At 36.5% G+C, this 25,182-nt stretch overlaps 1 protein-coding gene across 2 annotated transcripts; it reads left to right on the top strand.

Moving 5' to 3' along the window:
• The first annotated feature begins 1,550 nt into the window (after positions 1-1,550).
• Positions 1,551-24,277, top strand: Dcx-emap (Doublecortin-domain-containing echinoderm-microtubule-associated protein). 2 transcript variants are annotated; one of them, XM_064036417.1, is made up of 20 exons: positions 9,675-9,857; positions 13,436-13,621; positions 14,505-14,621; positions 14,786-14,863; positions 14,903-14,916; positions 15,122-15,246; positions 15,497-15,635; positions 15,868-16,017; positions 16,474-16,645; positions 16,986-17,081; positions 19,640-19,777; positions 19,976-20,107; positions 20,187-20,315; positions 20,394-20,522; positions 20,607-20,735; positions 21,827-21,989; positions 22,080-22,262; positions 22,337-22,432; positions 22,509-22,623; positions 22,717-24,276. In XM_064036417.1, the coding sequence occupies exons 1-20, from the start codon at positions 9,789-9,791 to the stop codon at positions 22,868-22,870; spliced, it is 2,514 nt and encodes an 837-aa protein (XP_063892487.1). In that variant the 5' UTR covers positions 9,675-9,788; the 3' UTR covers positions 22,871-24,276. The 2 variants fall into 2 exon arrangements, with proteins under 2 accessions (XP_063892486.1, XP_063892487.1); XM_064036416.1 differs by lacking the exon at positions 9,675-9,857 and adding an exon at positions 1,551-2,188 and having other exon boundaries at positions 14,786-14,916; positions 22,717-24,277.
• Positions 24,278-25,182: the final 905 nt, after the last annotated feature.

Raw genomic sequence — 25,182 nt, 5'->3', positions numbered from 1 at the left:
TTTTGGGTTGTTTTGAATTAAAATGGCGACTGAGGAAGCGATGCCAGTGACCGCTGCGGTAAGATTAGATTAATTTATTATCGATCGTAGCAAAAAATGGGGTGTATTATGCATATTACTGATAATATAATTGGTAGTAGCTTAATTTAATATATGTGTTTCTATTGGTGTTACCTGTTGATTAGATAAAATAAATTAAGAATATTGGTGTCTTTGACAGTATTTTTTTAGAACCACGAGTTTTAGAATCACCAACAAGTTAAAACATAAAATGCTACGATAACTGCAATACCAATAAATTAATAGTACGACTATACCTCTATTAGTTTAATACATTCCTAGTGATTTTAAACGACTTTTAACGATAATTCTTTGGTACCTTGAAACACCATAAACTAGTATAATTATAAGTAAAATATGTTGCAATACTAACACAACAAACTATACTTAAGTCAATTATGCGCCAAAACAAAAGAAAATCAATTCTAATTACCCTTTTCTCTGAACTTGAGTCACATCCCAAACACGCTTAAATCATGACAAAGTATACCAAATAATAACCTTTAAAATAATGTGTGACTAACTTATAATATTGGTGTAGCTGAATCATTTCTGAAGTTATTACTTATTAAGTTTTATGCGCCAAAACAAAAGAAAATCACTTCAAATTGGGTACCTTTTCTCTGGATTTGAGTCACATCCCAAACACACTACCGAATAATGAACTCTATAGGTAATAATGTGTGACTAACTTATAATATTGTTGTAGCTGAATCATTTCTCAAGTTATATTACTTATTAAGTTTAAGTTAGCGTTCGATCGTGACTAGGGTAACTTAGTCACGCAGCGGGCCGACTCGTTAACTCTTATCTGGGAGAATATCTAATGATCCTGTGCCTAGGTTAAACTTTAACAAATCATTAGCAAGTTGGAGTGCCTCGAGTCAAGGTTTTGTCATGATTTCCGTGATTTTCGATACTTGGGTCAGTTTTTTTGGATATTTTATTAAATTTTGATCGTATGGAATTTCTAAAAATGAATTGTAGTAGGACTGCATTTTTTTCAACTTGTTATCAGACTTTAACTTGGTGTTGTTTATAAGGGGTATTTTTAAAGTGTGAGCTCACAATTGATTTTATATATATTTTTTTTTTTGTTATTGTGCGCTAATTTTATTTAATACTCAGTTATGGATCAAGGTATCTTTCAATTTTAAGAGCAAAATTTTCATTGTAGGTTATTACTAATATAAACTACTCCAGTTTACTAGTTGAAATTGTAACTATAAAATGAGCACATAAGCAGGCAAACCAAGCAACAATTTTGGACCGAGGCCCAAATTCCACGCTCTTATATAAATTCATTGTTGCTGATAATTAAGCCTCGAAAATTTTCATGAATGTATTCAAAACCTCTTTCAAGTAATCAAGATAATAGACGATTAGTAAGAAGACTACATCACTTTCTTTCGAAAGTGCTCTGTGTCAGTCTCCTACCTATCTTACTGCTGCATACAGTAGGTAGATTAAGAGCCGAGTTGTATACTACCTACATCCAATCAATCAGCCACGTGGCGGTCGTGAATCGTCAGTTTATGAATGAACATAGACAGTGGTATCAGTTGATTGGAAGTAGGTGGGTCGCCGGGGCGCGCGGCAGTCCGCGGGCGGGCCGGACCGAGCGATGTCGCGTCGCCCGCACCCCCGGCCGCGCCTACTGACGCGTCCCTGTCGCCAGGCCGCGCCCGACCCCGCACCGGCGCCCGAGCCGCCGCCGCAGCAGCCCGCAGACCCGCCGTCCGACGACGAGCGAGAGCCGGGAGACTGGCGCCCCTCCCGCCCCGCTACACCGCCGCAGCGCACCGACGACGTCTCCGAAGGCTCAGAAGCAACTGCTCGACCTACCAGAGCAGAACCAGCTAGCCGATACGCTAACCTTAACTACTGGAAGGCCAGACGAGTCACCTTCTACAGAAATGGAGATCCTTTTCATCCTGGTGTTGAGTTTCGCTTCAAGCCGGGCAGAGACCTTGCTTCCATGGATGCTCTGCTTGATAGGCTGTCAGAAAGGCTGGAACTGCCCCGAGGAGCGAGGTTCATCTTCGGTATGGATGGCGACAGAAAGTACAGGCTTGAGGAGTTGGAAGACGGAGCATCCTATGTCGTGTCTTCCTACAAAACTTTTAAGGTAAGATTAAATATGTCATCTGCTTTTTAACTGTCATATTGTTCATGTCATACCACTGGCACTATCGTTCTGTTAAAATATTCAAAAGTTTTAGACGGTTTTAGAAACTGCAAACACAAGTGCGTGTTTTGAATGTTATACACTATTTACCAATTTTGCGTAGGTATGATAAAACCGTAACTTTTGGAGTTCCTTTCCAATTTGCATCTGCAGTTCACTACACCGGATCACAATTTACTTAATCTTGAAATACGATCTTACCTCCACTATAATCTAAATGAGAATAATTGTTATATGCTAAAAAATAAGTACAGAGTCTAGACGCCGCAACATACAATTAACACTAAACCCACTTCTGGAGCGCGAATAATATTCACTTACGTCCATTCATTTATGAAACAATTACAGGTTTCGTGAAAGCCAAAATGTCGTCGAAAACCTTGAAGATGTAGGTCAGAGGATAAGCCACGCACAAACTTACCTATTTGCATTTTGATTACATACACAACTTATTTTGTAACATCTCGATAAGATTAATTGGAAGTAAATTGCGTTTGTTCTAATCACCATTAATTTAAGGTACAGGAAAGGGCTTTCCGAAGTAACATTTGATTCGCGTGTTTGCTAATTTCTTTTGAATTTGAATTAATTTTGGAACGTTGCGATATTGTTTTTTGGTTATCAAATCATGGTTATGTAAACGTAAGTCATTATTTAATTTGACTTGAATTTAAGCACAAAATACTACAAAGTATTTCAAACATGAGACATTATTCAATGATTTATGAAAAGATACTAGCATTCCCTTTAAAATTTGAATACCACAGTTTATTATTCAATTTTTTGCCTAACATTAAATCAAAATCCAAACAACACAATCATCAACCAAAAAAAAAAAACAATTACATAAACTCGCGAACCATGATGGCCGCCACAATGCCTACGACCGCAGCCAACGACATCTGGGGGGCAATGCACCACCTTGCACTTAGTATGCATCAAGGCAACGCGTGGATTACCCACCATTAACATTCGAGACTGCCTGTCGACGGCACTCGGCTGTTATCAGGACTTGAAGAAAGACGTTTGTGTATGCGGTCTTTGTAGGGTATGTTGGGGAAAGTTGGTGGTTTTTACGTGGTAAATTGAACGAAAATGACAGGTTTAGGTTTTCTTAATTCATCATGTTTTCGCAGCTTCAGTCTTAAGTTTATTATTTTTCTACAAATTAGCTTTTGACAGATTATGTCTGCGCAGTCAAAATGAGAAACCTACTGAATCAACATTTTTATAGACAGTTATAAAGAAAGTGCGAGAGCCACCCAAGAATCACCGAATTTTGGAGCCACCCCTTTGTCCAAAAATAATTTCATTGTTTATAAATCTAGAACACCACTGGACAATTTAAAACTTAACAGTAGCATTGGCATGCCTCTTCCAAAAATATCGACTTAATTGTCACAATTTAGTTAAAAATTCACTCATCATAAACCTACTCTTATCATTCATTCAGGTCAATTTTACTACAAAGGTGGACAAAACAGTGACCCTAATAAACACTTGTCTAATACAAAGGAGTTCGCAATAAAACAAAGCTGCTTGTTATTCAGTGCCCCCCTCCACGCAATCGGTCGTCCTTTCATATCATATCACTAGATTTACATAACGGCTAGGACAACCGAAAGGTATCTTTGTTACCTTTGTTCATTGTCCTACTATGAGCCTTCTAAGGATAGATTGCTCTATCTTGAGTCGTAAAAAAGGAATGACCCTCAAAGTATGCTCCGAAACTGCGTAGTAAAAACAATGAGTGTGGGAGTATTTCTTTACATGGCAATTTATTCAGTTATATGACATAATATTTAGTTAACCTAACGTTAAGTGTTAATTTTACTATGTTACTAAGCTCACTATGAAAATTACTTATTGTATTCTCCTGAGTTTTATATTATAAATAATAATATAATAATGAAGAGTGCAAGTGGACATTTAAAAACTATTAAAAAAAACACATAAAAGCACAACTAGGTACCTACCTAAGAATTAACAATGATATAAAAAAGTCGTAACTCGACACATCAAATAAAGGGCTAAGTCAATTCAGATTCAACCAGGCATACCGATAAGAATATTCCGAATTCGTCACGACACCTTGACCCAGAACTGGCCGGCTCTTCAAAACTTGCGTGATGGTGAACATAGACCTACTTATTCAATACTTACTATTGCAATAATGAATATGCAATAATTTAGTCATTAAATGAAATCCCTGTCTGTATTTATACCAATAATTAAGTGGAAACATTTTTTGTTTGTACCCTAAAGTCTCCGAAAATACCGAACCAATTTGAAAAGATATGTATTTAATGTTGGGAAGGCACACTATTCCCGAGCAACATAGGCTATACTATAATTTTATCTGGGTACATGCAGAAGTTCCCAAGGGAAACGGCTTGTATGCAAAAATGTAGCCATTAAATAAAATCCTCATGTCAAATAAAGAAAAAGGCGTCTATACCTACATTAATTAAGATTACGTTGAAGGACATATAATGAAAAATCTAAAGGCTTTATAAAGGTAATTCGTCTTAGTGGCCCAGTTTTAATATTTGCCGCGTCGTTAATTTACGTTCTAATAAGTATTATTACTCATACATACGGCCAACAGTAATGCATACTTCATTTTGAAAAATGGTTCAGTATATTTTTTTAGCTCATTAGCGTTGTTTTTGTTTACTTTTAAATTAAATAGCTAGGTTGCATGCAGTTTCCTAAACAAAAGTTATGATATAGGCAGGTACAATGAACATATACTTAAAAACTGTATAGATACGTATGTAGCCATACTAATAATTTATTATATAAATCAAAAGATATTTGTGAACAGTTTATGTACATGTTTAAAAAATGATTTAAATTATTTACTAAGGATTGAGTACAATCAAAATCCCTTTTATATTCGTCATCACATCTAAGATAAATAACGTCATCAAATACAATTCATGTTTGCAACACCGTATTACTAATCTTGTCAACACAGTTTCAAACAGAACATTAAGACTACTAATTTGTAATCACAGTAAAATGCCATCCATGAACCTAATTCACATTACCACAAACTGAACCCTAAAAAACAAACTATCATCAACACCATCGATAAGGACTGAATATATGAATAATAAGTAAATAGTAAATAGAATAATAGTCGGTCACCATAATGTATGTAAAGAACTCGCTATATGGAATCACGCGATTAAAAACTTCTTTGTAGTTTTTCTACGATGGCTATCGGGCTTGGCGTAAATAATTCAATTTTATATACCTGGACTGTTGGGTAAGCTTGACTTATGGTACTTATGGTAGTTTATTAAGATTTGTCATAGTTTTGGCATTGGTAACTCAAGATTAAAGGGCCTGATTTATAAGTTGGCGAGGTCGCGAAATGTAGAAGGTATTTTTTGGCAGGGTTAAGTTGGTTTAGATTTGTTGTCGATAATTTGATTTGAGTGGAAGGGAAGTAGCCCCGTTCTATTATGTACTTGTTAACTTAAAGCTTTGATATGATCGCTCAAAATGTTTAAATTAACAATTACAAAATGTCGAATGCATAACTCTAGTAAGTAATTCTTTAGTTTATATCGTAGCGTTTCGTAGCAAATTCGTAGCAATGCGTAGCATCATAGTCGTCTTGTACTTACACATAGATAGGTTTTAATCAGTCAATCAATAATAATTTTTATAAATGACAATTAAAAGGTGATATTAAAAGTACATACGTACAGTCAACTTCAGGTCAGTGGTAACAGTTTTATAGGAAAATCGTACTTATTACTATTGAGTTAAGGTGCATGACAGTTACCACTGATGTGCGGTCTACCGTACTACCTACAGTTGTTTTATCGAAACTTGCGAGTATCTGTAAAATGAAAAACCCATTATCCAAGAGCACTTTCTCAAAATTAAATCAAACAAAAAGATAAGAAAAACATCTAATAACCCTAAGTGTTTCTGGCAAGAACATTGTTTCATAGTGCTAATACTGCGGACTCCGTAACGACTTGGGCGCGGTTTGTACAGTCACCATGCAAATTACTGTACACTCACTCACGTTAGTTGTATGAGAGCTGCATTATTTATTCATATTCATTTGGTATACCAATTTAGTACAAAGAGTTTATATTCGATTTTTTAAGTGGAATTTAGGGATTTATTTGCAGTGTGATACTTAAACAATGATATAATCATCATCAGCCCCTTTTCTATCAACCCACTACTGGGCACAGGCCTCCTCTCACACAGAGAAAGATTGAGCGTTCATCACCATGCTTGCTCAATGTGGGTTGATGATTTTAAAATGTATATTCCAGGTTTCCTGGAGATGTTTATTCCGTTAGTTTTCGTTAAATTAATAACAACGGCAATAGTCAAATCTTATCTGTACTACTTTAACGTAACAAAATATTTTTTCATATTCATAAATATTCGAATATCAAAACAATGCAAAGTGACTACGCCGTAGTTTCTGCTACCGACGGCTACAATTTACGTAGGCTATCTGCTACGAGCTACGCGCGTAGTCAATTATATTTTACCTTCATTGCATATTACAATAAATCCAATGAAATGAGTAGTGTTGGTGTTAACCTTCGACTATTTTCCATAATCTGAGGGATTCTTCTAAGGTTACTGTTGCATCGGCCCCGGTATACATCGCGATAAAATCGAGTCTGCGATACAAAATTTCTAGTGAGAGACCAAACTATAATCAAATTATACTACCCCCTCTGTCCATTATATATTTGTGTAGCTGCTATCATAATATGCAATACATATTAATTAGCAGATAATTATAATCTACTAACTTTGAGACCCTTGAAATACTTACCAAGTATCCAACGTTCATCCTCATTCGAGTAATTGTAATTCATCCACATATTTATCTACTTTTAGATCTCAAAGCCACTTTTACCAAAATACCTACAAATATAATAGGTACATAATAACTTAAACATAACAAACATTTTCCACCCCACCTGTACTACATTTTGCAGGAAATGTCTAAATTGCACTTTTGTTCCGTTAGTTCGTGATTTCAGTCGATGTTGTGTCGAAGCCTTGTATATTGTGTGCTGCACTGAAGGGTTGACCAAATCGGGGATATGGGTCAGTGATGTATATGGGTCTGTGTTTACAGCTGAGTGAAATGAAACGTAACGTGCTTCTGTGCGTTTGAGAGAAGGGAAATTGGAATGTGATGTGTCTGTCACTTGTTTTTTTTTTTCATTTGTGATGATAACAGTTGAAGATCATTATTCTGTGTGATATGACGGCTTCGACTATGGTTCTTATGTGGATGCCATGCAGCATAAAAATTGACACAATTTACCTTTACCACTATGTGCATGCCACAAACCATAAATTATAAACAGAAACGTAAACGTACAAAATATTTGCATATTTCTCATAAAAACCAGCATTTCTTCCCGAGCATGCAAAGGGTCCAACAATAGAAACGATTAAATGAAAACATCTACAATTTACACTAATACGACTTTGACACACTTTGCAAAACTCTCATAAAGCTCCACGCAACCTTTAATTACAATTCTTTGACTAACAATTATGACGTAAATTACCGAAAAAGAAATTGGATCAAGGTTGGCAACAATTTGTTTATATAATATTTAATGAAGGACCCGAAATTCTTATCGGTTGCGTGCTTAAGTCGCCTGATCGGCCACCAGTGGGCATAACAGCTCATAATTGCTTCACGTGGAACATAAAGAGCTGAGCCGACGTCTCGGCTGATGCATATCAGACTACTTTAGTTACATTGCGTGGATTCTACTGAGAGTGACCTTGGCTCCCCCCGCGCGGCTCCAACCCTCCACCGACAAATAAAATTTCGAATAGTCTGCTTCATCCAACCGTCGTAATCGTACCTCCAGCAATCGGTGTGATATCAAACCCTATTACGAGTGTTTAGGGTCTCATCTCGCGTGCCCTTCGCGTGTCTTGAGTCGTTCTGCTGTTGCGATGGGCTTTTGTTTTGTTGGTACTGCAAATTAGTCAGCTGTTGCCAGTGGACCTAGTACCATTTACAGTGGCTGAGAATATAGACGTGCTTTCCCATACAAGTGTTACTGAAGAAATAAACAATAATAATTCACTAATTTGTCGTACCCATTCGGTTAAATTAATATTTTGAGTGTATGCAAAGTGAGGTGGCCTAAATAAAACACTTCATGTTTTCAAGTTTATCTAAGTAAAATCGATCAGTTTATGACCTAGTTTGTATCTGTTTGGCGAATCTTATATCAGCTATTAGGTATGTAAATAAAGTTCACTAACGGTGTAGGTACATGCATCCATCCATAGATAAACATTATTTGAATTTGGGTTTACTTTCATAGAAAACTTGTACATAAATAAAAACAACTGTAACTGACTTATTTCATACATTACAGTTAAAAGTTAAAACGGCCTACTGACCGACTAAACATAACTTTTGACTGCACAACACATAACCTAACCTAGTCCAAACACGGTCATACAAGTAAATAATACCCTACAGTGTGTTAAGCGCATAAACAACAAACAACACAAGAAAAACCAGTCTTGCGTTAACTCATATAAACCTTTACTACCGCGCAATAAACTTCTATGTAATCATAAAATAAATACAATAAGCTACTTTATACTTAAACCAAGGAGTTATTAAGTATTGAGATCACGCCACGGTAACATAATCGCTCGAATGCTTTCTTTATTTTTTTTATGGTCATATAAAAGTGCATAGAGTCGCGTGTGTGAGATTCAATCTCCGTTGACAGACCGAGAATGACGCGAGCCGTGGCCCATTTTAAAAAGTGTATTAAAAAAATTGTTGGTTACACGCTTTTTAAGTAGACCGTTCATTTGCATTGAAGGAGTGTTAGAGAACCGTGGTAATTTTTGCTAATTATTTTGTTGTTTCAAAGTAAGGTTTGGGTGTGTCTATGTGTTACCAATTCTATGGTGATTCAGGTAAAACGATTTTTTTTTGTTATAAAATGCGTTCAACTTTGATGTAAACAAACGCAAATTTTGCTCTGCGTTCACAAAAAAATATCCCTCTAAAAATCTAGAAAACAACATAATTACTCAACAAATAAAGATGTCAAACGCAAACACCAAAGCGAATAACATCAAACGGTGCAAATCGCGTATCTTCATGTAAGTATATGCAAATGTATGACCGTTGCAACCGGACAGACGTCACCCCACTATACGTTACGGCTATCACTGTATGCAAATTGCAACTGCGAGGTGACACGAACACGCGTTTGTAGACAGTAGGTACTTGAACTTGACTCGAGGTGTTGAACGCAACTGACATTTAGAACCACGTCTTTCACTCTCACGATCAAACATGAATGGGTAGGCACTAAGAAAACATAACTGTTTTATTGGCCGAATTTTCCTCATGAAAATTTTCTTTAGAACGTGGATTACGTCATCATATGAGCTTTGAATCGGTTCGGTTTTCGAAGAGTTAGTTAAAGTTGCGAAGGTGTGGCGCCCGAGTCGGTACCGGTGGCTGTCGGCCGCTGACAGCTCAATGCTGGACAGCGAAGAAGAGTCACCTTTTGTCGTCATATCGCTGCCCGTGTACTCCACTGAGCCTTTTGTAAGTGCCTTCTTTTGTTTTACTACTAGCCCAGATTCCCGAAAACATAAACGTCCGGCTCTCTTAAAACAACAGGCTTACTTTGAAACTTGAATGTAGAATCATAGTGAATACTTTATTAAAGAAAAACGAACTTTATGTTGTCGGTGAAAATGGTCCTGAGTGTGATCAAGCCTGTATGTAGTGCATTAGAATTTTGGTGTCCCGCCGGATAGCCGGATAGCCGGAAAAAGAAGGTATGTTTGATAACGTCGCCATCAGTTCTTAACCGATCTCAAACAACCGCTGTATGGTACCCCACGCACACCAGGTTTGTTATAAAAGGTTGTTTATGTAACTAGGTATACTTGATTAAATAACTCCAATAGGGGTCTAGCTGCTAATGACTTCTCGTTTTTACTGTAACGACCAGAGCTCATTAGCGTGCCTATAATATTGCACTTAAAACTAAACCATGTACTTAACATAAATACATACTACACAGAACTGTAGCCGTTGCAATTTTATGCAATACCAGCTTAGGTCAACATTATATGCATTTCTTCATAATAATTCCCACACATCAGTCAAAGCCACGTGAGGCTCATTTGCTAATCCATGAATATTTTTCATTGCTATGGACCTACAAAATCCATTTACGAGGAAATGGAAAAATTAATATTCTCCTATCAATAACGGAATGTTGTGTTTCCCTTGAGTACTCAAATATATTGCGTGTGCCGGCCGCCCTGCTGCCGAAATGGCGCGTCAAAAGTGAGGTTATGTCACAAATGCCTTAATGAATGCGTAGAATTTAAATAATTTCTAGTGTTTGTTGTTGCTAATGTCAGTAATTAAGTTCATGGTAAAAGAAATGGGTAATAAAGGTTTTTGAGAATGGTGTACCAAGGTTTTTACCAAGGCTGTACGTTTTAATACTTTTTGACCCTTTCTTCTCTCATACCATTCAGCTTTTGTGCCCACTTCAAAACTTAGGTATATGTTTGATAAATCGATAAGATTTTGCAACGAACAGTGGAACAAGGGGGCTTAAAACATGACTGTGCTCTCTTCAAAACAACCGTTCTACAGCCCAGTTGTTTGTTCATTAACGGTCATACTTACTTGCAACGTATTAACATAATATTATGTACCTACTTGTAACAACCCATAACATGTTCGCGAGCCCTTCTTTAACCAACTTCCTTATGGACACGAAATACAATTTTCCATATAAACGACAAAATGACTAACATTTTCAGACATATTAATTTCAAACGCCGCAGTCGACTAGTTATGCAGCAATTTGAGACGTGACCTCCACCGAGCGTGCTCCCCACACGTGGTGGACGATTCGTATGTACAGACCACCTTATGTAGACCTCCGAACCATCACATAAACCCAACAGATTCGCGTGAAAGCACAACTTTCGCGAGGGGGTGGGAAGGTCAATCGCGTTGGTACGTTATTCTAATTGCACGCACAGACTTGCGATAAGATTGTCCTTGGGAGACGGTCAGTACCACTGGCCAAGGACTTTGAATAATTTGGATGAAGCAGGGTTTTTGTTTACGCGGTCAGTGGACGGTTGGACGCCGGGGCTGGCTGTCATCGGCTGTGACTTGTGACAAAAAAGCGCGCATAAAGTTACGGTATTGGTCGAACAGCGAGGAAGATCTTACGGTTTCTATCATGGTGAGCGTTGATTTTTATTACGTTTTATGTCATTAATTATTTGATTAGAAAGGGTTTATTGACTTCTCGTGTTGAAAGGAATCAAAAAGATTTGCATACATGGCAAGCGTCGAACTCCTTCTTGCATTTTATTATTGTGCAATAATACCTACTTGCCCGTTACATTGTAATCATTTTAAATCGACTATAAACTTTTTAATTGGAAATAAAATATTGCGAGTGTGATTGTTCTACATTTGTTATATTTTAAACAAACTAGGAATCCAATTAAAAACAATTGGAAAATCATTACAATTTTTTTTTAATATAACTGTTGAAAATAACGACAGTAATTTTTCATTGCATTTTATTTAAGTAAGCAGCTCATTTATTAAAAGAAAGATTCTTTTGATATGAAATCTCTAGTTGGTATACCTATTACCTGAAGTTGGTGCTAATACGAAATATGAACTCAGTTTACATACGAATTGCCCAACAAAAACTAGGTTAAAGCTGTATTCGCGGGAAACTAAAAAATGGCGGCGACGAAACGGAAGCAAGGGAATTTACCAAAGAACCATAAAAATCTGAATAAATCCATTCGCCTTTTAACATTCCAACACACTTCGTTTGAGAAAAAAGTAGATATAGTAAATCTTTACCGTTTTCATAAATTACCTGCAATGTTCTTAACTACTATTTTCCTGAGTTTTGAATTAAGTGGTCAATTATAATATTAAAGCTTGCTAATCGCGGCATTTAAACTTTTAGAGAATAAAATACAATTATTTTTTTAGTTTTAATGTAGGTACTGAAAAATAATTAATATTTTTTTACTAAAATGCGGTTAAAACAGATGACTAATTTAAATTTTATTCAAATTCAGAGATATGCTTATGATAAACGTTCATATGCAATTCATAGCTAATGCAGTTCTTTTCGAATGCATGTCAGTGGAAATTCGCCAGTTAGTTTGCACATTCATCAAACAACGTATTCGTGTCAGGGGCACGAAACTCCATAGTTTAGCTCGAACAGCTTATATACCGAAATAACTGAAAACATTTACTTCTCATGACGTCATATAAAAGCCCAATAAATGTTCTTGAAGCTTAAATTTAGAGGAATGTAATATTCGAAGGAAACACGGTCTCCCATTGACCTCAATAATTGTTGTATTGCTCTGGTATTCAGAACATAAATGGTATGCTAAGCATGCTTAACCGTTAAATTATAATAGCTTATAATTAGCCATTCATTAATTTCAGTAATTCTTTCAAGAATTGTAACTTTATAAAGGTTTCTTTAATTTTAGCGACCAATATTTTGAGTCTTTTGTGTTAAATCCGTTCTTTTTTACGACAGAAAAATTCTTACCTTGCCGTCGCTACGGTACCGAGTGAAAAGAAACAAATGAATAAGGTAATTAATGAAGCTTGTAGGCTAGTAATGAAAAGTCATTAAATACTTCGGCACGAGTGATTTTTCTAGGAGAGACACCGACTTTACGCCTTTTTACTTGTTCCATAAAGTTGCACTAGTCATTTAGGCACTGGCTATGTAACCTTCTTCTTTATAGTAAAAGGCTAACAGGTAACAAGTCCTTCTGCTTACAGCCTACGTAAGTATTTTCACATTGCGTACTATGAACATAAACTATTTTGCACATTACCTAATTCTACTAATCCAAGACCTTTCAATAGACTCTCTTATCTGCTTTGCACTTAGGGTGACAATTGACCTCGCCGACAATTTGAGGAAAGAATTCAGCAGTTTTCCAATTCTTCCAAGTCCTTTCATGATTATATCTTTTTTGACATAAAGCTTTACTATATTTCTCGACTCTATCTATTCTCTATAAAACAGCTACCTCTATAACCACTAAAATATGTCTGAAACCCCCTAAAATACCATCTTTTAACAGGCGGCAAGTTACGGCAAAAAGAACGGTATGTGGTACGGAGGTACTACGACCGGGACCAGCGCTTGGTCGCGAGCTGGGACCCGCAAGCAATCGGTCGCGGAGTCCGATGCTCCTCCCCCGGGCGGCGGCAAGCCGGCCAGTGGTCGCGTCATCAGGATCATTAATAATATGGATCATTCTATACAGGTATGTGAAAGAGCTAATGAATTGGTATAATATTGGTTTCTCAGCTGGTGTTTAAATATTTGTCTGCCAATTCTTTCGGAAAGAACCTTATTTCCATGTAAAGTTTGCGGCCAAAATTGATACAGTCGTTTTTTAAATAGTATTGCACAAAGAAATAGTCGGTAGTCTTTACCGTTGGTCTAGTAGCATGTATAAGTGACCCTGAGTTATAAATTGGAAAAGGGTTTAGTACTTAGTAATAGGGTAGCAATCCACACACTTCGCTATAGACCTGCCCCTTTGAAGAGCTGACCCCTTTGAAGAGCTGACCCATAAAACAAGAATTATAATAACTTCCGTTAAAATTATTCAACAAGTACTTACCTAAATGTAAATTATATTCAAATCAAAACCTATTATATTTCTACGTTATTATGTTACTTGTTACCATGCGGAACAGTGTAATTAAAACTAATGTAGAGCCTTTATTTACTCATTCATACATATGTAGGTACAATGTCAGGTACCATAGATTGGAGGGCGTATCACACGAAATGTGAATTCACGGCAACGATTTGTACTGTAATAATAAGCCGCTTTCAGTACAAAGGCCTTGGATAGTAAACACTAGTGATTGCTGAAGAAAAGCTTTGCGAAATTCTTCGAGGTCGACCGGTCATAAGCGGCCATATTCGAAGTAGGAACTATTAGGGCAGTTCACTAATGTTAGGTTAGGTTCGGGAAATTTAAAAATTAACGGTTATTTATCTGAGAAATAATAAGTTTATTCCTACACTTATTTTAGTTGAAGCTTAATAGCAAAACGCCCATCGATCCTTTAGCGCGGTTAAATCACGCCTGCCTCTATAAAATAATTATTTTATTTCTTGTACTTTTTTTGCAGTGTCGTGTGTTATTGAACTTGCGAACGACACAACCATTTGAGGAAGTATTGGAAGATTTGGGTCAGGTGTTAAAGATGAGCGGCGCTAAGAGGATGTACACAATTACAGGACAGGAGGTAATCAATCACGACTTCTTATATTATTTCTGAAATCAAATAACTTCTTTGTTAGGGTAACGTATGCAAAGGGATTTAACGGAACCCTTTTTCCGGTTAATGAGTTACTGACAGACTTCCTTCGCCATTTTCGACACCAGCTTCTATAATTACTATCTTTGTAGGTGAGAAGTTTCTCTCAGCTGCGCAACGAGTTCGCCGATGTGGAGACGTTCTACTTGGGGTCACTGATGGTGGCTCCCGCGCTAAGTCCTGGAGTCAGTGCCCCACTACCTATTGAGTCGCCTATCAGAAGGTAATAAACAATAATTTTCGCAATGAATTATTACCAGATTGCCTGGTATTTTGTAGTCTTTGTGATGTCACTCATCTTCTTATGTAGATATTTTTTTATTCATACCGGTTGTCAATTTTCTAAGTTGGACCGAGTATAATTACATAGAGCTCGCTCATATTTTTCAAGGGAACTCAATTCATAATAATTCTGGTCTGGTTTGTAGATCTCGATCACGGGGCAACGTGGCGGCTGCCCCGATTTCTGAAGACATGCGCGGAAGACGCGCGCGGAGCAAAAGCCGACCGCGCGTCCTTTACGCACCAGAAGGAGAAATTGTTCGTAATTCAGGTAAACACAGTGCCCTTATCTTCTTCCCTACCCTGTTCACAAGTTTAAATACCAAAAAAAAATTAGATAAGTGGATTTTACTATCCCAAGTAGATGAGTTTAAAAAGCTTCAAAGTTCGTTTATGTCTATCACATCCAATTGGGCAATTTGAAGCCAGTCCGTAAAAGCTAACTTGGTAAATTCTTGTTTTATTCGCATTCATTTAATCATACTTCTTTTAAAGTTTTAACATAATTCATGTCTGCGCAGACTACACACTCCTGGAAGTTCTCAAAGAGGAACCGATCCGGGTGACGATAAGAGGTCTTAGACGCACATTCTACCCTCCGATACACCACGCACCGATTGACAACTCTCCGCCTGAAAAGAAACTACAACTCGATTGGGTGTAAGTATCTCTAGCACAACAAACTATTTAAATAACCTTGACTTGAGTGCAAGTTTGAATTCATATGACTGATTGGCTTTCTATGATGAGACATTAGCCAGGTTGTCTAACACGGAGTTTTTAAGTAGTGTATGCTTCTAACACAAATCAAATTGTTCGGTGTAGGCTCTGTTAAATCACACTCCCTATTTCGAATCTACATACAAAACTTTAACAATTTCCATTTTCGCAGCTACGGCTACCGCGGGTCGGACTCCCGTCGCAACCTGTGGGTGCTACCCACGGGAGAACTCCTGTATTACGTCGCAGCGGTCGCCATAATGTACGACAGAGACGAGGAATCACAGCGACACTACATCGGTCACACTGAAGACATACAATGGTGAGTTAAAAGCTTCACGTTTCTGAACCAGATGGCGTTGGTAACTCTACAGTTAGATGGCGCTATGGTTTCGTTCATAAAGTTTTTTACCGATTTTAAATAAAAGGAGGCTTTCACTTTGACCTTTATGTATATTGTGAAGTAGCACAGCGAGGTATTGTAGAACTAATTATGCTGATCTAGGAGAAATACCTTCATAGCATGTATTCGAATTTTGTTGATCTCTGATCACGGTTGTAAATAAGCCTGTCGAAAAGTATTTTTGGGTTTGCATTTTTATCATCATAACTGAAACAGTATTAAATAAAGCTGATCATAATCTGTATATATACTGTGTAAAATAAGACAAGTACAAGTTACATAGGGATCATGAATTGTCTTATATGATATTATTATTAATTTCTTTGATCTACCACCCACCAAAATGTCTACTCATCATTTCTCAACCCTTAACAGTATGGAACTGCACCCATCTCGCGAGCTGGTAGCAAGCGGTCAGCGCGCAGGCCGGGGCCGACGTGCGCAGGCGCACGTGCGCATCTGGAGCACCGACACGCTGCAGACTCTGCACGTCTTCGGCATGGCAGAGTTTGAGGCTGGAGTGTCTGCTGTCGCGTTTTCGCAACTTGTGAGTAGAAATCTTAAAATATTGTATCTAAAGGTGTAGGTGTAGGTTTTATATTTTTTTTTATTTGTAATCTTTTTTATATAACGTTTTTAAGAACTTTTAGAGTGAACTCAAGCTGAACAGCTGTTTATTTATTGAAGACTGTGTTGAGCGCTTCTTAGGTAGCTACCGACTAACATAAGGAATGTATTAATTTTCCATTTGCCTTGGTGTCCAGAAATATTATACTCTTCACTATTCTTCTGTTATGAGCTCGAATTCAAACAAATTATACAAAAACGATGGTTTATAGCTTTTTAGGGATTAACATGAATTAACAGCATTTTGTGTTTCCTAACAGAATGGCGGTAGCTACGTATTGGCAGTAGACGCTGGCCGCGAGAGCATTCTCTCTGTCTGGCAATGGCAGTGGGGACATCTACTCGGCAAAGTTGCTGTAAGTAAAAACATTTTTTAAATATTTTTTTTACATACATACCTTAGCTATACGAGATATGTCGAGGAATTTGCCTGCCTCTGGCCAAAGATAAACGGTCCAACTATTGGATAACTAGTGGAACTTTCGTGCCAATCAAGGTATTGTTGGCCGTCCTCGCATCGTTAATTTTAGCTCAATTAAAAACAAATAAGTACATAATAAGTGTAAAAAATTGTCATGAGCAAAGCTTAAGAATATGTTATGTGGTTTAACTTAGATTATCAGGTTTTCAAAAATAAAATTTTAACGTGCGTGTTAGATTCTCATATTTTTTTAAAATTTACTACGTAGATATTATGACTGAGAGCTCATTCATTCTTTTATCAAAGGGCCTTTTACATGCGCAAGACTTTACAAAGCCAACCTTTAAACATACCTGATTTTTTATAACGATAAAGCCCTGCTTTGCTATTAATAGTTAGGTACACGAAGTTCCCAAAAATTAACCTTTGGTACAAATACCTAACTTTAACTAGATGCAGCTATTCCAAAACTGATATGACATTACGATAAATTTTAAAACAAAATCAAGATAAACAACAGAATGTATAATATGTGTATGACGTGGTGTCTGTGACCTTGGGGACTGTCCCAAGGTCTAGTGGTACATTAAGATGTGGTACCATGTTTGCACCGATAGCGACACATAAACTTCGTCTCTAGCGTAAAACGAAACGTTTCGTGGTATTTTTTAAAATGTCCCCTTGCTTTTTAATTTAGAGGGAAGATAGGATCTGAGATATGGTGTCGTGGAATGCATTTATTTTAGTGCATTCGTGGAGGATCTTTTTATAATTCTTCGTAGTTTGGTTTTTAAAGCAACCTTTTTGCTGTGTTGTACTTTTTCGTGAGGACAGCTTGTGAGATAAGGATTTGTTTTACGGTGTTCGTGATTAATTATGCTTATTCAGATGTTTATTGAGTCAATAGAAGAAGAAACCCAATGCTTAGCATGGCAGGCAAATGCGACATTAGATATACATAATATATTCATGCGATATTATATATTTATGTCCTAGTTGTAATTTAACTTTAAAATATTAAAAGGTTAAAATATATCTTATAGTTTCAATATTTATCTAAATGAAACAATGCAGAAAATGCTCTAGAAAAATATTCAAGTCATAAGTGAAACCATAAAATAACGTTAAAATATTACCTGCATGTAAAGGCAAAAATCAAAACAATCCATAAACAAAGAAACAATAAACACAAAGAAAGCCATTTTTTTAAAACTCCATCCATAGATTACGATGAGGCGTGCAAATGCAAGCGCTACGAAAACATAAATCAGTTCGTAGCGTTTGGTCGCAAGTTCAACACACTTGAGCGTGGCCACGCCCCCTCGCTACGAAACTACTACGAGTTACCGAGTGCTACGCCGTAGGGAAAAATTATATTTGTTTATATTTTTTGACGTTGGATGCGTGGAATATTATTAAAATAATACGTAATAATTATTTGGTTCGATTAGTCAAAAAAATGAGTTTTTACCACCAAAATTATAGATCGTGGCGAATCATAACTAGCGCCGAATAACATTTTCGAAGTTGATGTTCAGATTATAGGGTGAAATGTAAAATAAGCTAAACCACCCTCTATTATTTTTAAATAATAACTTCTTTATTAGACTTCTCGATAAAGTCAAGTTAACTAGAAATTACCCGAGCGGAAAATCTTATTATAACGCGAGTTAGGTCTGCACGCTTCGTTTTTCCTTCCTACGCAATTTCAAAAAGGGTAGGTAATAAAATATCATGCCAACTAGCACTCAATCATTATTAATAACCACGATTGATCTGCAACACCTATTTTTAAAGAAAATACTGTAAGAAAAATTGTATTTTTCCTGCTATAACTTAGTCATAATTCTTCATAATTGTCAAGTTACATCTTATCGGGTCACGCGACCAGTCCTGAACATGCTTGGTACATTACGTGCGAGGAAAAAGCGTATCGCGTAATACAACCTTTTTACATAACAACTACTTTTTACCGACTGGACTGGGTAATGGAAAGTTTTCTTACCCGAACGACAAGAGAATTTGAAATAGAATCGTATGTATTCGGTAAATATTATTTCCAGCTTGCATTCCTAAAATATGCTAGGTCTTTCTGGGGGTATATTTAAATGGCATTTAGGACATTTGGCATTTGAGTATTTCACGATACCGCTTGCGAAGAATGCAGGCACACTACATACCTACTCATATTTTGTTTGGTCTGAGGTTTAGAATATTAATATATATGGTGTAACAACGTTTTGGTGGCGTTTGGCTTCTTTGTGATACCCATTAGATAAAAATTGAAGATCTTCGCTTCGTATTTTTTTACCGATTTTCCAAAAAGAAGGCGGCTCTATACTCAACCACGTAGGTACATATTTTTCTCTCTTGAAACTATTAAGGAATCTTTTAAATTACTAAGGGGTAAAAAATATATGACAACAGAGTTAAATTATTTCTGAATATTCATGTAGCATAGAAAAGAATCTTAAATATTTGTTATTATTGCAGACGCTTCAAGAGGAGCTTACCGGTGCTGCCTTCCATCCACTCGACGATAACTTGCTAATTACACATGGAAAAGGACATTTGGCGTTCTGGAATCGCAGAAAAGATGGATTCTTCGAACGAACTGATATTATCAAACCGGTTGGTGTCTTCTAAAAGATTACTCATTTACTATTACTTTAATTAATGTTATTGGATGAATGAGTATAATGAAAATGTTTAATGTCCTACAACACAGGTAAGGAACGCGCGAGTCATTTCCCGCGTAAGTTGTAGAGACGAATTTAAATACAAAAAACCGTACTTATCGGTAATGTAACGGTTTTTATTTTTTTACAGCCTTCGCGTACACATGTTACGGCATTGCAGTTTGAGCAGGATGGCGATGTTGTGACTGCTGATAGTGATGGTTTCATCACAATATATAGTGTGGACAGCGATGGCGCATACTTTGTCAGAATGGAGTTTGAGGTACAACGTTCTTATTTCGTTGAACAAAATAATTATACGTCGTGAACTGTGTCATTAATGATTAATCCGTAATTTTCAGGCTCACATCAAAGGCATAAGCTCTCTAGTTATGCTTTCCGAAGGCACTTTAATATCAGGAGGAGAAAAGGACAGGAAAATTGCTGCTTGGGATTCTTTACAAAATTATAAGAGGATAACAGAGACAAAGGTCTGTAACAAATATTTGTTAAGCTTTATATACAAGTAATAACTGAATGTTGTTATTTTTTAAATATTGTTCTTACAGTTGCCTGAATCTGTTGGAGGTGTACGCAGTATTTACCCTCAGAGACCGGGGAGGAATGACGGGAATATATACGTTGGCACCACTCGAAATAATATCATGGAAGGTTCTTTACAAAGAAGATTTAATCAGGTAAGTCTTCTGGAAGTATAGATAGCTTACTTGTATATTAGGTTATATATTAGATTAAATAAATAATCGTGTCATTCACTGCAGGTTGTATTTGGACATCACAAACAACTGATGGGCTTGGCTGTACATCCAGACGATGAAATGTTTGCCACTGCAGGACATGACAAAAACATTGCTTTATGGAAAGGACACAAACTAGTGTTTGCTACTCAGGTAATTTAATGCAACCCTTAATTCTTAACATACCTTTTAAGGGCTTGTGTGTCGCTTATTATAAAACAACAGAAAATCAATTGAGTCTTGCGTATATCTGCTTTCCGACATACAACGGGTTAAATTATCTTGTAATTTTTGGGTATAATTTAGGCGGTCACCAAAAATATTTTAAAGACTCTAAGCTGAGGCACCAAATAAAATAAACAACACCAAAAAAAATAAATTGACTTTATTAAAAGGGCACTAAAGTATATAATGTTATGATCCAAAAAAAATAAAATAACATCAGAAAAATCGCAAATCTCGCACAAATATTATTTTTGGTTCCCAAAATGGATTAATGGTCACCAAATTCTATCCAACTAAAAGATTAATATTACTACCAAAAATCAAAGTTAGTGACGAAAACGAATCGCTGCAAAACCGACTCCACGTAGTCTTGTCTGCCCTACCCCTAGAGTGCAATTCAAAACCGCGTAGGCGCGGAGGGGCGAGGCGGCCTGCGAGCTGAGGCGCAGGTAGTTGAAGCGCTCGCCGCCGCGGCTGAGGCTGGCCGGCTGAGCCGGCCAGCAAGCCGAAGCTTCGGTGGTGACCGTGAAAACCATCTGCGACGATAAGCTCGCATGGGATCGCCGGAGCCCCGCAGCGCCGGAGCCGTGACAGAAGCCATGCTTGCTGCATGTTGCGTGCTTACATTTTAAACGCACTGAGTTATACACAAATTCATATAACAATAAATGAGCGACGTACGTTTGGGAACCCTAGTATATTAATTGGTATTTGGGAAATATTCTAGCGATCGTTAGCTTTTTTAGTCTAACAAAAATGACCAAATTAGGAGTCATGGTATTACATAATTGGTAACATCTAAGTAGTGACAATATATAATATTTGGTCTAAAGTGTATTTTAAAGGCGTCCATATATTTTTTTAGTAGTCAATAATACGAAAAAATGGTTTTATCTAATAATATTTTTGGAAACGTTATTTGGTGACCATTTATCCATTTTGGTAACCGTTTAGAATTTTTTTGGTAGTAAAATAGGTACTTTTTTGGGTGGCGTTTAAACACAAGCCGTAATTTTTAGGTTGGATACGAGTGTGTATCCCTGGCGTGGCATCCGAGTGGTGGTGCGTTAGCTGCTGGAAGTACTGAAGGCCATCTTGTAGTTCTAAATGCTGATGCAGGTGCACATGTAGCCACGTTAAGAGTTTGTGGCTCACCTCTCAGTTGTTTGGCATACAACTCCGGTAAGAAGTCAAGAGTAAATTAGTTGATGCTATTGACATTTTTAACACTTGTAGCCAATGTTTATAACTCTCTTTGTTTTTATCTTTCAGCTGGTGACACTCTTGCCATAGGGTCTCAAAACGGCAGTATTTATTTGTTCCGAGTATCCCGCGATGGCTTTTCATACAAAAAATCTAACAAAATCAGAGGGGCTCAACCTCTCGTGCAACTGGACTGGAGTCTAGACGGCAATTACTTACAAACTGTTACTGCTGATTACGATCTGGCCTTTTGTGAGTTTAACTACCCTCTTTATAACATTATTTCACCACTTAAAATGGTTTCTACAACCTTCAATTTGTTTCAGGGGATATCAAATCTTTATCACCAGAAAAGAGTCCGATCGCTATGAAAGATGTGAAATGGTCCACATACAACTCCACTGTAGGATTCCTTGTATCAGGTACTGTCAGCTTTCAAATGAATACCTTCATGTCTATCTTAAGTGGGATTGGTAAATGAACATTATAATTTTACAGGGATGTGGAACAACCGTTTCTACCCAATGACTACATTGATATCGACAGCGAGTCGGTCGGCTGCACACGACCTTCTCGTAAGCGGTGACTTGGATGGATACGTGCGCCTGTTTAGGTAATTTTATATTCCAAACTAACACCCAAAATGCTTTTATACTCAAACCTTCCGGAACATGAAAATACAAAAAATCATTTTTGTTTTTCTCAGATATCCGTGCGCAAGTCCAAAAGCAGAATACAATGAAATGAAAGTGTACAGCGGAGCGATATACAGCGCTCGCTTCTTGTTCAACGACCGGTGCATGATCAGCGCCGGAGGCACCGACGCCGCCCTCATGCTGTGGGACCTGGTGGATGATTAGCATCAAGTAGCGCAGGGTCTGCGGCCGCCTGCGGTTGTGGTAGCTCCCCCCACACCCTCGCCTCCGCCCCACGCGCTCGTCTCCCATCCCACTTTCAAAGTGCTGGATTTTGATGAACTTGATTGAACCATGTTCGAAAGTCTTGAGGGCTCTATTTGATGTTATGGGTTTACCGTTATTATGAGGTTACTCCCCGAATGTTAACTTGACAATGAAACATATCTATGTACTAGGCATTTAAATGACAAGTATCAAGTACATATCAGATATTCTTGAAAAACGAACACGACACTTCGACCTTTTTGACACATAAATACCAGAGGTTTTAAGAGAATTTATCTATTATATTTAAGTTACGTAGGTTTACATGACACTGCCATTCTAAAGTTGCATATATTTATAGGTGCATAGTTATAAATCACGCTATGTTATTAAGTCAAAATTATATTCGTATATTTTAGAATATAGCACAGTAAGGTCAAAATGTAAAACATTTTATCTAAGAGAGTGCAAGCATTTTATGGAATTGGTTACCTAATGGTGCTGGTAATTTAAGTAACAAATATTGAAAATTATATTGGTATTTCATGCAATATTCATTCTTATTTATAGTCACCTTAATGTGTTGTTATTTTGAATAAAGCCTGTAACACTGCATGCGACCCATTAAAATTAGCAGAAAAACAATTGTAGTCAAACGCACAATTTACATATTAATAAATATAGGTTTATAATAAAATAAAAAGAAAACACGAGGACTTCCGGAATGTGGCAGGCCACAAACAAACATTTTGTATATTCTTCTTTTGTTCTTCCTTTTACACCAAATATTGTACGAATTGAATTTCTTATATTGATAAAGTGATTATTATTTACACGGTACAAATTAATAAAGAGATTTAAAAAAGTATTATGTATACAAAAACACTGTTAAAGTTTGTCAAACATAATTTATTGCGTCATATTTATGTGATAGGGTGAAGCAAAAAATTATATTACCATTTGACATAGCTATTGTAACAGTTTTTATGATCGTTATATTACATTAATGGACTCTATGACACTCTGAAAACTGGACGCCGTCTTCAGTACTTGAACAATTTATTGAATTAAAAAGTCCTAAGTCCAAGTAGACCCTTCTCTTAGTTTTTTTATGAATCTCTTCTATATTGTGTATAAGTAAACTACTTATTTTAACAAAAATGTTCTAGTAAAACTAAGATGTTATAATGATACCATCACATTTCACTATTAAAAAGCTTCTCCACTACAATAAAATAACTACATAATATATAGTTGTAGCTTTCAATTTATGAAATAATATGTAAAATATTAATTATCATTCATGATATATTTATTTAGGTAATGATGCAAACTGAAAAGAATTTATTCATAGTTGTGTCCATATACTTATTTGATAATTATTTTACGTAAGTACTATCTTATTTTACAAAGTTATAACATAGACATATTTTATTTTTAAATACTTTCTAAATTTCATGACTGAGTTGCATGGAATTCGTTATAGCCTCGTTAATTCATACTTAACATAATATTTTGCGAAACAATCTGTTTTTATATACATAATAATTGATAAATCAATAAAATAATGTCAGTTGAAAATTATAAATGGTGTTTTATTTGTTAATCTCGTTATTTATCTTATACTAGCGACCCGCCCCGGCTTCGCACGGGTGCAATGCAAAATATACCTACTACAGAATGTCCTTATACACAACTTTCACAGCTTTTTTGTCATTAGCCAATACAAACATGTTTTGCTTAGACGTTACTCTTGACAGCGCGACATATAATTGGCCATGTGAAAAACACTCAACACTCAAGTCTAATCCTGCAACGTTAAAAGTTTGACCCTGCGATTTATGTAGGCGTTTAAATTGGAACGGTAAATCTGATGGTATCAGAGGAATTCGGGGAATTAGTACATCTTCTCCGGCCCGGCGCAAACAACTACGACCCTGCATTTTAAATTTGTAATATCTTCGGTAATATTCACTTAAATTACATGCTGTAAAAAGCATATTGATCTATAATAAATGCACAATTTATTTAAGGTACTTAATTGGATAAGGATTAATGCTGTATTGTTTAAAATCACTTCGTAAATAACCATTGGGTTATCCCTAAGAGATAGACATATACCATCGCGGACTTTTTTGCTGAACTTTTTAAGGTGAACAATACTGTAGTACATTATTTTGGTCTATCTCGTAGGGTTCAGCCAGCGTTTGCAATATAAGCGCAAAAAAACGTGCTTATTTACGACATCACATTAGAAACCTTTAAATTTA

The sequence above is a fragment of the Helicoverpa armigera genome, chromosome 9 (genome assembly GCF_030705265.1).
Source record: "Helicoverpa armigera isolate CAAS_96S chromosome 9, ASM3070526v1, whole genome shotgun sequence".
In the NCBI taxonomy this organism is placed as follows: domain Eukaryota; kingdom Metazoa; phylum Arthropoda; class Insecta; order Lepidoptera; family Noctuidae; genus Helicoverpa; species Helicoverpa armigera.
Note: the sequence above shows the minus strand (reverse complement) of the source record. Positions and strands in the feature narration are given on the sequence as shown.

Coding starts and splice junctions, on each gene's coding strand:
- Dcx-emap (XM_064036416.1), top strand. CDS start 1,685: ATGTCGCGTCGCCCGCACCCCCGGCCGCGCCTACTGACGCGTCCCTGT. Junction 14,917..15,121: donor ATTGAGTCGCCTATCAGAAG/GTAATAAACAAT, acceptor TCTGGTTTGTAG/ATCTCGATCACGGGGCAACG. Junction 22,433..22,508: donor TGTAGGATTCCTTGTATCAG/GTACTGTCAGCT, acceptor ATAATTTTACAG/GGATGTGGAACAACCGTTTC.